Raw genomic sequence first — 12,716 nt, forward strand, 5'->3', positions numbered from 1 at the left:
AGGTTTTTGCACACACACATACAGAAAACTTTACTCTGTTAACAGTTTAACATTTTTTTGAGTTTAAATTTTTCTTGGAGTTTCAGCGGTCATGAAATTTTATGTGAGGTTGGCTTCATGCACTAAGCACATTCTCCATTTAATATGAGTTGTGTTTGTTTAAAAAGGGTGTCATGAAAATGAGATATTGCTGTTTGTTGCTCTTGATGTGACAATTTTCAGTACTGTGTTGTAGCTGTGCTGTTGTAGTTGTACTGAAATTTTGAGGAGAAAGTTTTAAATTTCTAGTTAACCTAGTGTGAATTGGAAGGTTATTTTTTCCTTTTCCTGCAGTATATGTAGTATGCAGGTCTTCCTTTCAGTGGTATTTTAACCATTGTGTGCAAATAAATATAATCCAATGTTTTCAGAATACTGGAGCTGTTACTATGTTGTGTGTATTAGAAAAATAACTTCCATCTTTTGCTTTGAAAGGCAGTGGGAAAAAGTCAGTCAATTCCTACATGTCTGCAGTGATGCCCCAGCTCACAAAAGTATGGAGAAAAGATGGAATTTCAAATGGAGAAAATAGTCACTGTATTTGCCAGTTTGAACAGGACTTGGTCAGTGAAAACATACAATGTGAAAACTAAAAAAATTAATTTGCCTGTAACTACTTCTATTTTAGCGTGAGAATGGGTAAATTCTCTTACCAGGGAGAAAACCAGAATTCCCTAAGGACATTGACTTACGTTTTTTGAAAAAGTCCTTCAAACTTGAGTAGAGAAAAGCACGGTGATACTGTACAGATGTTCAGGTGGAAGTTGAAGTGCCCATCATGATTACTCTGCTCTTAGAACATTGCAAACAGTGCAATGGGCTGCCTGAAGCAATCAATCCACTGTCTGATAGTACTAGGATAACATACTTAAATCATGGTACAAGTTTGAGTGGTACAAGTAGTATTTTGTATTCAGATTAGGCATGTAAGGCTGTTCATAAGGGCAATATGACATAGTCTAAAACCTTTTATTTTTGATGTTCCATTTGTTCTTTGGTGATTATGGATACAGAGTCTTTTATTGTATACTAGAGAAAAACAGTAATAATGCAAACACCATTTATAACATCCATACTATTGTATGACATAATTTTGTTTACTGTGGTTTGATGTAGATTTTTGTGCATGATTTTTCTAGTGCAACTTGCTCCCTACACATTTGTGTGTAAAGAAGTGCTCTAGATGCATGAAAAACATAAGCTTTTTATGCAGACAGAGGTTTCACAAACTGGGATTCTCTCTGCATTAGCAATCTGAAACACTCTGTGGTGACATGGAATAAATTCAAAGCATTGGGCTCTCAGCTACAGTCAGTTTCTGTGACATAAAATTCTGTTTCTCTCCTTTTTTGCCAGCATGGCTCATTCTTTGTAAAGTAGAAGGTGTTCTAGCTTTCTGTACATTTTAAATTTTGCTTTTAGCATTATTACAGAATTTTCCTTCTTTTGTCTTAGAGAATGACTACATACTCTACTCAAAGTGGGGAATTCACACACAGTTGGGTTTTATAGGACTATTAGTAATAGCAATGACTTTCCGCTTCTGCCACCCTGAAATGTGAAACATCCAGAAGCTCCTACTACAGTAAAAGGCCCCCAGGAGAGAATAATGCAGTTAGAATGGTGCTAAATGAAATTGCAGACATTTAATGTATTTTTTTCTAGGTGTAATCGTACTGATTGAAGTCATTACCGTGCTCAGTGCTGAGCCTTTTTGGAGTTACCACTCCAAAAGCTGCATCAAAGTAGTTTAATGAGCTCTCACTGACTGACTTTGGATAAAATTGCTAGTTTTTCCTTGTACTATTCTGTTCTTTCTTTAGGATAACTTTGCTGGCTTTGCCAGAGCAGGTGATTAGTTCGCTAGGGACTGCTTGACCAAGAGTGCTCTCAGGATGGTAACTATCAGCAGAAAGAGTAACTCAGTGCTATTTTCTGCAATGACCACTGCAATTTAGAAAGCAAACTTGAATCTATTACTTACTAATAGTTGTGATACCAGACCCATATAATACAGCACACATGAAAGGTAGTTCAGGTGTGTATCTTATATACTCTTAGTCTGCTTCATATTGCTGTAGAACTGTAAAAATATTTTCAGTAGAACCAGTTAAGAATGGTTAATTGCCATAATGTTAAATACTCCTAAGATTAATGATTTCACCAATGACCATTTTTTGCGGGAAGAAGCATAGCAACATGCTCTATAAAAAGATTTGAAGGTGGAGGAGAATAAGAAATAAAGCACATTATTGACCAAGTTAGTTATACAGTTTTATACATTGAAATGGACAATATTGTGAAAGTGGAAGTGAATTAACTATTATATGGTCTTATGCCGATAAGAAACACAAGTACATCGTAGACTTTACTGTTTTCAAATCCATTCATATATTGTGAGAGAAAGTCTTATATTCTCAAAAGGGTAGAATTTGATTATGTCTCTGGGTTTTGTTACATGTAATGAACTGTGAAACAAGGCTTGTCTACCTGTGCCTTACAAGCTTGCCAACATGAATGTATGTGGTTAAAGAAAGTGCGTATGTGCACATTTTAGGTGTTCCAATTTGTTTGAAACATAATAACCCAAATGATTCCTCACAAGTATGGATAAAGAACATAGTCACTGGGATATAAATATTATTGAGTTCCAAATATCCATCTTCTTTACAGTTTTTTAGGTCAGAGCAGGCTTAGAAATGCTGTTGAGAACTTTTATTTCTCATGCTGCCTTGTGGTATTTTTTCTTTAACTGGAGGGCCTTCCCAGCCACATAAGTTGTTCAACAAATTGTTTGTTTTATTGCATTTTCCTAAAACAGTCAGATGGGATGGAATTGTGTTATGGAGAACAATATTGACCTTTTAATAACTGGACTCTTGGAGGACTGATATGATAAACCCAATAGATATATCATGCTTGAACAACTGAGACTGGTGCAAGTAGACATTTTAGAATAGGTCTACTATTTTGAAATTTTTATTGATACTTGAAATATAAAATATGACTTTAAGGAAGGGGAACCTTAGGTTTTTGTATTGTCATGCAGAATGCTAGAAAAGTATGCATTGTAAAACTGCGAAAAGTGTTTGAATTTGCAATATAATAGTTAGTGTGCCAGGCAAGTAGGAAGCAAATTTATCTGGAGTAAAGCAGTATCAATTGACAATCAACAGGAAAGTGGGACAAAAGACAAATGAGGGTTTCTGCCTCACCTGAGCTTTATATCACCAGCAGGTTGATAGGTTGGCACTGATCTGCTTGAAAAGAGGTGATTTACTATGGCTGTGCAAAACAGATTTTTTTTTTTTTCTTTTCTGTTCTGAGAAAAGTGAATTGTAAAGCCTGTGTAAACATATGATTGTGACTTTCAGATCAGCCTGGTGATTTTAAACTTGTTCACTAATCTTGTATTTAATCCTAGCTCGTGCAGATAGTAGTATCAGTAACTGTAGTACATAATGATGCAGAACCCTGACCGGTGAAATTTGTTTTCTATGTAGCTGTGAGATTTACTTATTTTTTTGTCACTATGTGCATATTTTTCTTTTAAATTGTAAAACAACTGATAACATTTTTTATTTTGGGTTTTTTTCACTTTTTTTGTCTCTTAAATATTGGTGTTGTAGAAAAAATTTATTCTTGTTTACCTCTAGCATAGTTATGGAGTACTTCAAGATGCTATGGTGATGGGAACAAATTAATTTCAGACAGAGTATGGAAAGCAATTTTAGGTTATTCTAATAAATTTCTTTTGTGCATTATGCTTGTAGTGTGCAACTTTACATTGGTTATAAATATTGAAGGTAGTTTTTCTCCTTAAAATGTCTGTTTAAAATTGTAAATTGGAATTTCATGTACTTCTAATGATCAGTTTGCTTATGATAATGTTCTCACCAAAGGAAAAGATTTCTCCTGTGTCTATAAATGCGTGTTGTCTTCAATCTTTTACAGGTAAATATTACACCTTCCATACATTCCAGTGGTGAATTCCCTCAGCTTCTCCATCATGGTGTGAACGTGGGGTCCTTGCCGCTTAATGAGTCATATTTGTTGGCTCAGCAGAATGGAAACCCAGCTAGTGTGTTAGAAACATCAATGAGATCCATTACTCCTCAGATTAATGGGAAATTCTCTAGTGATGACTTTGAGCAGCTGATCAGAAACATGTCCCAGGTAAACCTATCATATAATAACCACAAAATATAGATTACTGATTATATGAAGATTAAGATACATGTATATTTATTTAAAGGCAATTGAGTTACTGCGCAATACCACTTATGTATAAAATAAAAGTAACCTTTTAGTTTAAGAAACAATTAGTAAATGAGAAAGCAGTTATAAAACTAGCCCTGACATAGTCACACATGTGCTACTGTCCTTAGTTGACTAGTGTGTGTGTTACAGATCAGCATGCCATTATTTTTTTCATGCTCATTGTAGAACTGCTGCTCTATGCATGAGGGAGATACTTTGTCAGAGCATGCTCTTGTATGCATAATTAACAAAATCTAGTTCTGTGATTTTCTTGAAAATAAAATGGAAAATTTTGACCTTGCTGTGCATTGTTTTCTAATCTTACTACTTGTAGTAGGCAGAAGCGGTGCACGAGTCCCTTCAGTGGCTGGAGCTGGGAAAGCCCAGGCATATATTCTAGGATTTATCTATTTAATCTGTAATAGAGCAGGATAGGAGAAGTCTAGTGATGTTCAGGAGAGCCTTTTTGCATAGTCCAAGTTTTTTTCATCTTTCTGAAATTCATCTTCTTTTTCTGGTTTTGCTTGAAAGTTGTCCTGTACTCTCTAAAATATATATATATATATAAATATATATATATATATATATATATGTGTATATATACTATTCAATCACTACTAAACCAAAACTCTGTATATTTATCTTTTTTTCCCTGATTTCTTCTACTGGGCTGTAATAATATTTATTTCTCAAATATTTTCTGTATGATAGCAATAAATTTGTAATGAACAACTATGTTTCAGTTATTAACTTCCATAGTCTTGCCCAGCTGTAGTTGTCATTAATTAATGACGACTTGTTTGTTTTAAAAATTAATGTCCAAGTTTATTTGCCATGTTTATTATTGCTGCTTTTCAACATTTTTAACCTTTGTTCATTTTTAACCTTTTAACATTTGTACCCTTTTTTTTTAATTTCTGCTGAACAGGGTCGTCATGTTGAGACAATTGACCTTATTAAACCTCTAAGTGGTGGTTTGGGCTTCAGTGTTGTGGGACTCAAGAGTGAAAACAGGGGAGAACTAGGAATATTTGTACAAGAAATCCAGGAGGGAAGTGTGGCACATAGGTAATATTATTACTGAATATTTTACTGCACCAAGTGTGTATGTGACACTTCAGTTGTGTTACTGCTGTTATTTTTGTGGTACAAGGACATGTTTACAAGTTTCTCTCTTCATATTCTGAGCATCATCGCAGATGTAAAATTACTTGCCACAATTTATGTGATGTTGGAACAGGCATTATATGAACTGTTCCTAATTTATAGAAATTACTAATTACATTTCCCTGGGATTTTTAAATAGAGAAAAAGAGGAAGCTACTGTTCTGTGTCATTCCTTTTGAAGTTGAAATACGCATTTTGCCATCATTGAATGCACTGAAGAACAATTTGATGCAAAAAAGTATCTGGCAGTGTTATTTGTTAGGTAGAGTCACATTGAGCAGGTGTGAAACCCAGATTTGATGACAAGCAAGTCTTGACCTAAAGTCAGGGATATTCACAGAGATACTCAGCTGATATTACAGAAGCTCAGCAATGATAATAGCTTGCTGAAATTATGCTTTAGACTTAAACTCAGATTCCACAGCTAATGTTGAGCGGAGTGCTGGGGGAGCACGCAAACTCAAAGGTCAATGGCAGCAGCACTGGTTCACTGCAGACTAGTAAGGTGTGTCACTGGTCCAAGCTGCTTTGTTGTGTACTCTGTATGTTGTGTGGAGAGGCTGAGTCATGTTGGTGCTGTTTCTCACTGTGCTTTAGGGAAATATTTTTGGATATTGGATATATTTGTGATCTGAATACTCACTGTAAGTCTAATAAGAACCTGGGCAAGAGAGACAAGAACATGGTATACAGACTTAATTGTAGTTAATCAGGTACAAAATGTGGCTTGCTTTATATCTCTACAATATTTCTTAATTTCCCCAATTTCCATTTTCTCTTTTTGTTTGCTTTTGTTTTGGTGTTTTTTTGTTTTTTTTTTTTTTTTCTCTTGTGAGTTGAAGCTAAATAGTTTTTTTCTACCTCGGTGCTCTACCTGAATTTCTTGAGTGTGGGTGCTCACAAAGGCTGTTGTAATAGAGATTCTTGTTTTCCTGGCTGACCTTTGTTATCAAAGCACTGCCACTTTGGGATGCAGAGAAGTGATAGAAGAAAGAGAGTGTAATTCAACTGTGTAAGCTTCATACACTTCCTTTGGAGTATAGCTGAGGAAGGACTCAGTATGTAATTTTACAGTGATGCTTTCTGTGTCAGAAAGTGGAGAGGTTTTTTTAATTTGTTCAGGGCTTTTGTTTGATTTCTTTCTTTGTCCTTCTTTTTTTTCCCCCTCCTTGTTTTTCAGCAAAACAAAATTTGTTTCTGTAACATACTGCTGAAAGTGTGTTCCACTCCATGGTTTGATGAATATTCAGAATGGGTGCACTGAACAAAGTGGGGCACTTGGCCTGTAAAGCAAGAGGCTCAAAGTCAAGGATAAACATAAGTTCCCAGGCTGTGGTTGGGAGCAACTGAGATTAATATGTTTAGTCTCGCATGGGGGTTCAGGGAGAAGAAAGCTGGCTAGGGGCTAGTCACCAGGGGAAAGTAGCAGTGGGATTAGCTTCAAAGGGAGCCATCACAAGGGTGCCATATCAGCTCCTTTCAGCAAGACTGCAGGGGGATTTAAAAATATGGGGAGAATAGAGACCAAGTTATTAAAAATCCTGCAAAGCTGTCAAAATATTGCAATTTCTGTGGCAATGCTTCCTTGATTTTTCTTATTTATTTTTGTCGTCTGTTTACACCGATGTGACAGAGATGGAAAGCTGAAGGAAGCAGATCAAATCCTTGCTATTAATGGACAAGCCCTTGATCAGACAATTACACATCAACAGGCTATCAGCATTTTGCAGAAAGCAAAAGATAATGTCCAGCTAGTTGTGGCTAGAGGCACTTTTCCTCAGCTCATCAGTCCTGCAGTTTCCCGGTCTCCATCTGCTGCTAGCACAGTTTCAGCCCATTCCAACCCGGTGAGTGTAGCCCAAACATCTGTGTATTCGGTTCTGAATCTGCATGTACTTACTGCATATAAACTTTTGAGTAATTTTTTGTAACTTGTATGTACATTCCTTCACAGTTCTTGAGGTTTTTCTTCTATTTATCTTTATTATGCCTTTTCCCTTCAAAGACTAGAAAATATTCTGGCTTTCTGGGGGAAAAAAAATCTTCATCTTGGATGTATTCCTTGCTCCCATCTGCCAAATGATCTGTATCCACCACTGCAAATACAGCATTTTTACCTTACTTGTTGAAGCTTTATTTTGACGTTGCACTAAATAGGATATTTTTTTCTTTGAATTCTGCTTGAGCAAACAATTTTTTGAGGCTTTGTAATCTGATCTGCACCACCAGCTGGGATGGGTGCTTTTGTGTTTGTTTTTCTGTTTTCTTTAAGCATGGGAGCTCCAATGAAATTACAAGGTGCATTTAAGTGCTCCCCAAAAAGCAGCTCTGCTACAATTCCTTTATTATGAAAGCCATTGCACATCTAGGTGTAGACAACACAGTTCAGAAACATGGTGATATCAGGGTGATATTAGCCATACTTTCTCTTCCTTTTACCTTGCTCATGTAATGGATTATCCTGGGATGAAATAGCCTATATTCAATTTCTGTAGGTTTAACTGCTCAGTCTTCTGTGGCCCTTTTTTAAGGGAGTCAATTACCAGAAGAATAGTCTGGAAAGGGAACTGTTTTTTTAATTGTTAGTATAAAACCTTTAGTGAAGCAATGTCAGAAATATTCTTTGTATCTGTGTGCAGGAGGGCGGCTGACTCACCTAACTTTTCCTGCCAGCACATGGAGGAAGCCTGCTCTTTTCTAGTATTGCTGTGACAAAATTTTTCTCCATGTGATTGCCTCTGTATTCGCTGAAGAGCTTCCCTTGCATGAAAAGATGTTCCTTACAAACATTCCATAGCTGCTTCTGTTTAGCATGCCTTTCCCAATTTTCATGTTCTCTTTGCTTTCAAATGCAACATATTAGGAGTCATTCTTTTTCCTTCAGGCTTTGCTTTATTATACTGGCTTTATGTGGTACCAAACAGGTACCACATAGCTTTGAGTTTGCAATACCTTGACTATTCAAAAGAAAAGCTTATTTTAAGATTATACCTAGTGAAGCACCAGCTGTAGTTGTAAATTTTAGATGAGTTTACTGTGGGAGTTCTTGTTCAGGAGAAAGAATAGCATGAGTTTCCAGCTGTCCCTTCAAGGAGTGCCCCATGTGGCTGAGCTAGGATTGTCTTTCTTTCTGAGCAGTTTTGTTCCTTTCAGAACACAGTCTGCCATCAGAATGACTTCATTATCAGGCTGTTGCCATCAGACAACCCAGAAGAATTCATTGCATGGGGTATTTCTGTTACTACCTGCCTCACAATATTTGGTTCTGCTTTCAGCCTTAGAAAGCAGATTTTGCTTTCTCCTGTGCTTTGTTTTAATGGCTGTTATGAGCATGCCTAAAGAACAAACCTGAAGATTTTAGTTTCCAGTCCTGTGTGGTTTTCTAGAAGCAGTATTTACTCACTGCAAAGAGGCATGAATGTGGGCAGCCCTAGGCTGCTGTCTGTATTCATTCAACAAGTTCTCGGAAGGTCTGACCCATTATTCAGCTATGGTTTGTATCAGAGAAATTTCACCTGTTACAGAATTAGTAATTTACTGATTAAATATTAAGTAATATCACACCTAATGGTAATTGTTAAAATTGTTATTAACAACTTGTTCTGAGTTGCTTGAAGGGTATGGTATTACACTGGGACAACTGAAGCAACAGTCTTGTAAAAAATTGTAAATCTTCCTCCAGCTTTCAATTATTAAAAACATACTCAAGACATAAGAGAAAATAGCCTGCAAATTCCTGTACGCATACTAATAGTTTAACTCATTAATCTTAAGGGCCTTTTTACAGCTGAACAATTCTATGATGCTATGTTTTTAATAATTTGCAAACTTGTATTTATTCCTTTTAGGTTCACTGGCAGCATGTGGAGACCATAGAGTTGGTCAATGATGGTTCAGGTCTGGGATTTGGGATAGTGGGAGGAAAGTCAACTGGTGTGATTGTTAAAACCATCCTCCCAGGAGGGGTGGCTGATCAGGTAAATTCAACCTACTGTTCAGTAAGGTGTGAAGTTACTCTTTACTTTTGTGATCAGACCAAATAGTGGTAGCTTTTATCCAAATAAATGTAAAAAAAGAAACAGTAATTACTGAAATTTAACCTCTGTAAAGTTGTCTTTAGTAGAGGAGTCTCTGCATTTGAATGTTAAAGATGAATTAGGTTCTAAATTACATTTTCAAATCTAGTAACATTATATATGATGTGTGCATTTAGAGTCTTAATTCTTTCACGAGCGTACTGGTTGTAATCAGGGGTTGTGGGGGTTCCAAAGATTGACTTGCTGTGCCCTAACAGCTAAGAGCATCTGCTTTTCTCTGCTGAGCTTGCTGAAGCTTGGAGCAGGTATGTAGCTTCATGCCTCTGCTTCAAGACACAGACTCTGCTCTTGCCTCAATGCTCATGTGAATTGAATTTGGTTATCACAGCTCATTTCAAGCTTGTTCATTGGACAGGTACGTAGGGCTGCATTAATGATGGTCAAGGACTGAGTAGGCACAGAGACTGGTCAGTTTTCCAACAATAGCAGTAGTGGCCTGATAACAGGGTCTGGAGATGCATGGACAGCATTTGCTGCTGCCATCTTTCCCCTGAATAGATGTAGCAGTGTGTTGCTACAGTGAGGATCTGTCCAGGGAGGCCACAGTGAAACAGATGACACAAGTCTCTTTGTTGTTTAGCATGGGAGTCCATTTTATTTCCCCCCCACACCCCATGCTGGGGGAGGGGGAAGGAGGTGGAGGCCCAGGAGCCTGAGCACAGCCCAGAGAGCAGAGAGAGAGGGGCCCAGGGCCGGGGTTTTATCAGGTGTCCCATGGAAGGAGTCTTAATATCAGATTACAGCCTCAGAACAGGAAAGCTCCACAAACAGGTAGATAGGTTCCTTTTACAAACCTGTCTCTGTAACACTCATCATATGGCCTAAATTCAGACGAAGATTTTTTATTAATTAAAGGTTAATCCGTGAGAGACTAAACCAGTGTAAAGCAATTTAGATAGCTGGATCACAGGAAGAGAGAAATTAATTTTATTTTGAAGTCATGATTAATCCTGTTACTACTACTAGTAGTTTTTTAGTATCAGTGCAAACCTGAATATGTGTTTGTGTGTTGTTATTTGGACATGCTTGAAAATGAAACCCAAAGTTCTGCAATCTACGTGCAATTGTTAAATACCAGTAGGAGTAACTGTAGTGAAACACATTTTTTTCTCTGTGCTTGGGTGACGTCTTGAAAAAGGACCTCCTGGATAATATCTCTGGGAAAATTCCTAATAAAATTTGTGTGCCATTAGGCAACCTTCTTCTTCTCCATGTTATCAGGATACTGACTTGGCATCCAAAAAAAGTCACCTGATTCATATGTCTTAGAAGTGACTAAAGCAATGTGCTGTTTTTCTAATTGTATGGTACTTGGGAGAAATGGCATTTTTTCGTCATTATTTTTCCATCAGCATGGAAGATTGTGTAGTGGAGATCACATCTTGAAAATTGGTGATACAGACCTAGCTGGAATGAGCAGTGAGCAGGTGGCACAAGTTCTAAGGCAGTGTGGAAATAGAGTGAAACTGGTAATTGCAAGAGGTCCTGTTGAGGAACCACTTCTACCAGGAGTACCTCCAGGTACACCAGTGCCCACCTCTACACCAGAGAAACAGGTAAGCAACAGTGAACATATGTAACCCATTGCAAACTTCCTTTCTTTTTAACTGCTGTTTGAATATCTTTTGTGTTTATGTTCTCAAAAGCTAGGATTTTCTTTCCCAGTAGTGCAATTCTGGGAGAATTTAAATGTAATGAGTCCACAGTGCAAGGAACTGTATTCTTGAAGATTTTCAGGATTAAGGTTTAGGACTTCCATCAATATAATCTGATTAACAACTTGTTCTGAGTTGCTTGTAGGGTATGTTATTACATTGGGACAACTGAAGCAACAGACTTTTCTTCAGGACTGAGCTTGTTGAGTCTTTAGCATTTCTCTGTTTGCCTGCCCTTTTTCTCTATAATTTCATCTGTTCATCAGAACTTTTCTCCTTCTCCCTGTGCCAAAGCAGCGCACAGATGCTAATACTTTCCTACATTACCTGTCACTGCTCATTTGGTAGATGTTTTCTAAAAAAAGTAAGCCAGCTGCTACCCTTACTCCCCTGCTGATGATTGTACTTTGTATCTTTACTCCTCTACAACTGTCAGCCGCTTAAAAATGCTGTAAATATTATCATGACTTGTCAGCTCAAAATCTCTACAAAATAGGTAATTTGCATGTTTGTAATTTCATGGGTTCATGGGATTGTAATTTCTGGTTTCATGGGTTTCAGAAACAGGACTGTTTTGCTATATATGGCTATGACCAGATACATTTAAATGTGAATATATAAGTAAATTAATGAGAGAAGAAAAGGTTTGTTGTTTTTGAGCCTACCCTTAGACAGAATTTTTTGTTTTACTTTCTCCTGTTGTTTTTCTAGACATTTGCTTCAGTTCCAATGTAGATTTGAGTCAAGTCACTCAAGAGTGACTTGCAAGAGAATGTCACTCAAGAGTGACTTGCAATTTTTGCATGGATGTTATGTAACAATTTAGATGGTGTTACCATCATTTTGTCTGTCCATTGTAGTGATATCTGTGAACAATTAAATTTAATTTTAGTTTTAAAAATTTAATTTTTAATTTAAAATTTAATTTTAATTTAAAAAAATTAACATATATTCATCCCCTGTTTTGTGGCTGTAAGACAAAGAAAGTTGATTTTAACATGGAGATTTCTGAGCATTGAAGACAAGAGACAGTATGGTACTTTTGTGTCTTTCATCACTCAGAGATGTAAAACCTTTCTGCATTTTAGATAAAGAGATTAAAATTTAGCAGTAGTATTACTTGTCTGAAATGCATCTCTCAAAATAAAAGCTGAATTTGATAATTAATCTGTGTATTATTTCTGCAGTATTTGCCTTTTTGAGGTTATATAATGTAATGTTAGAAGATGTATCTGCAGCTGCAGAATATATGCAATTTCTAGTACTGACAAAATAGCTGAAAGAAGCAAAGGGGCACAATTTGAGGTTTTTGCCACCTTCCCAGTTTCCATACTTTTCAAAACCGCTTCCTGCTACTTCTTTGCTGGCAGGAGGCAGGCTATTTCTAAACTGCTCCTGCCTACACAAAGTCACATTCTTGGAAGGAGCACCCCTGTTAGCAGTCATGCAAAACTCATTGATTTGGGTCTGGAGTGAACATGATGATTCATGTTTGATT

General features: G+C 36.8%; 1 protein-coding gene across 16 annotated transcripts in view; it reads left to right on the forward strand.

Annotated features, from left to right (window-relative positions):
• The window catches only part of MPDZ (multiple PDZ domain crumbs cell polarity complex component), a 99,539-nt gene that overhangs the window by 13,592 nt on the left and 73,231 nt on the right, over positions 1-12,716 (forward strand). For 15 of the 16 annotated variants that reach the window (XR_005953515.1, XM_041416440.1, XM_041416442.1 and 12 more), the window contains 5 exons: positions 3,994-4,215; positions 5,228-5,367; positions 7,100-7,313; positions 9,315-9,443; positions 10,916-11,119. Coding sequence is in view for 15 of the 16 variants with exons in the window: in XM_041416440.1 (XP_041272374.1) it covers positions 3,994-4,215; positions 5,228-5,367; positions 7,100-7,313; positions 9,315-9,443; positions 10,916-11,119 (909 nt within the window). In the remaining variant the exon portion in view is untranslated. The remainder of the gene's footprint in view (positions 1-3,993; positions 4,216-5,227; positions 5,368-7,099; positions 7,314-9,314; positions 9,444-10,915; positions 11,120-12,716) is intronic. The other variant, XM_041416450.1, reaches the window with a different exon arrangement.

This window comes from Onychostruthus taczanowskii, unplaced genomic scaffold (genome assembly GCF_017590055.1).
Source record: "Onychostruthus taczanowskii isolate IOZ18803 unplaced genomic scaffold, ASM1759005v1 scaffold52, whole genome shotgun sequence".
NCBI lineage: Eukaryota > Metazoa > Chordata > Aves > Passeriformes > Passeridae > Onychostruthus > Onychostruthus taczanowskii.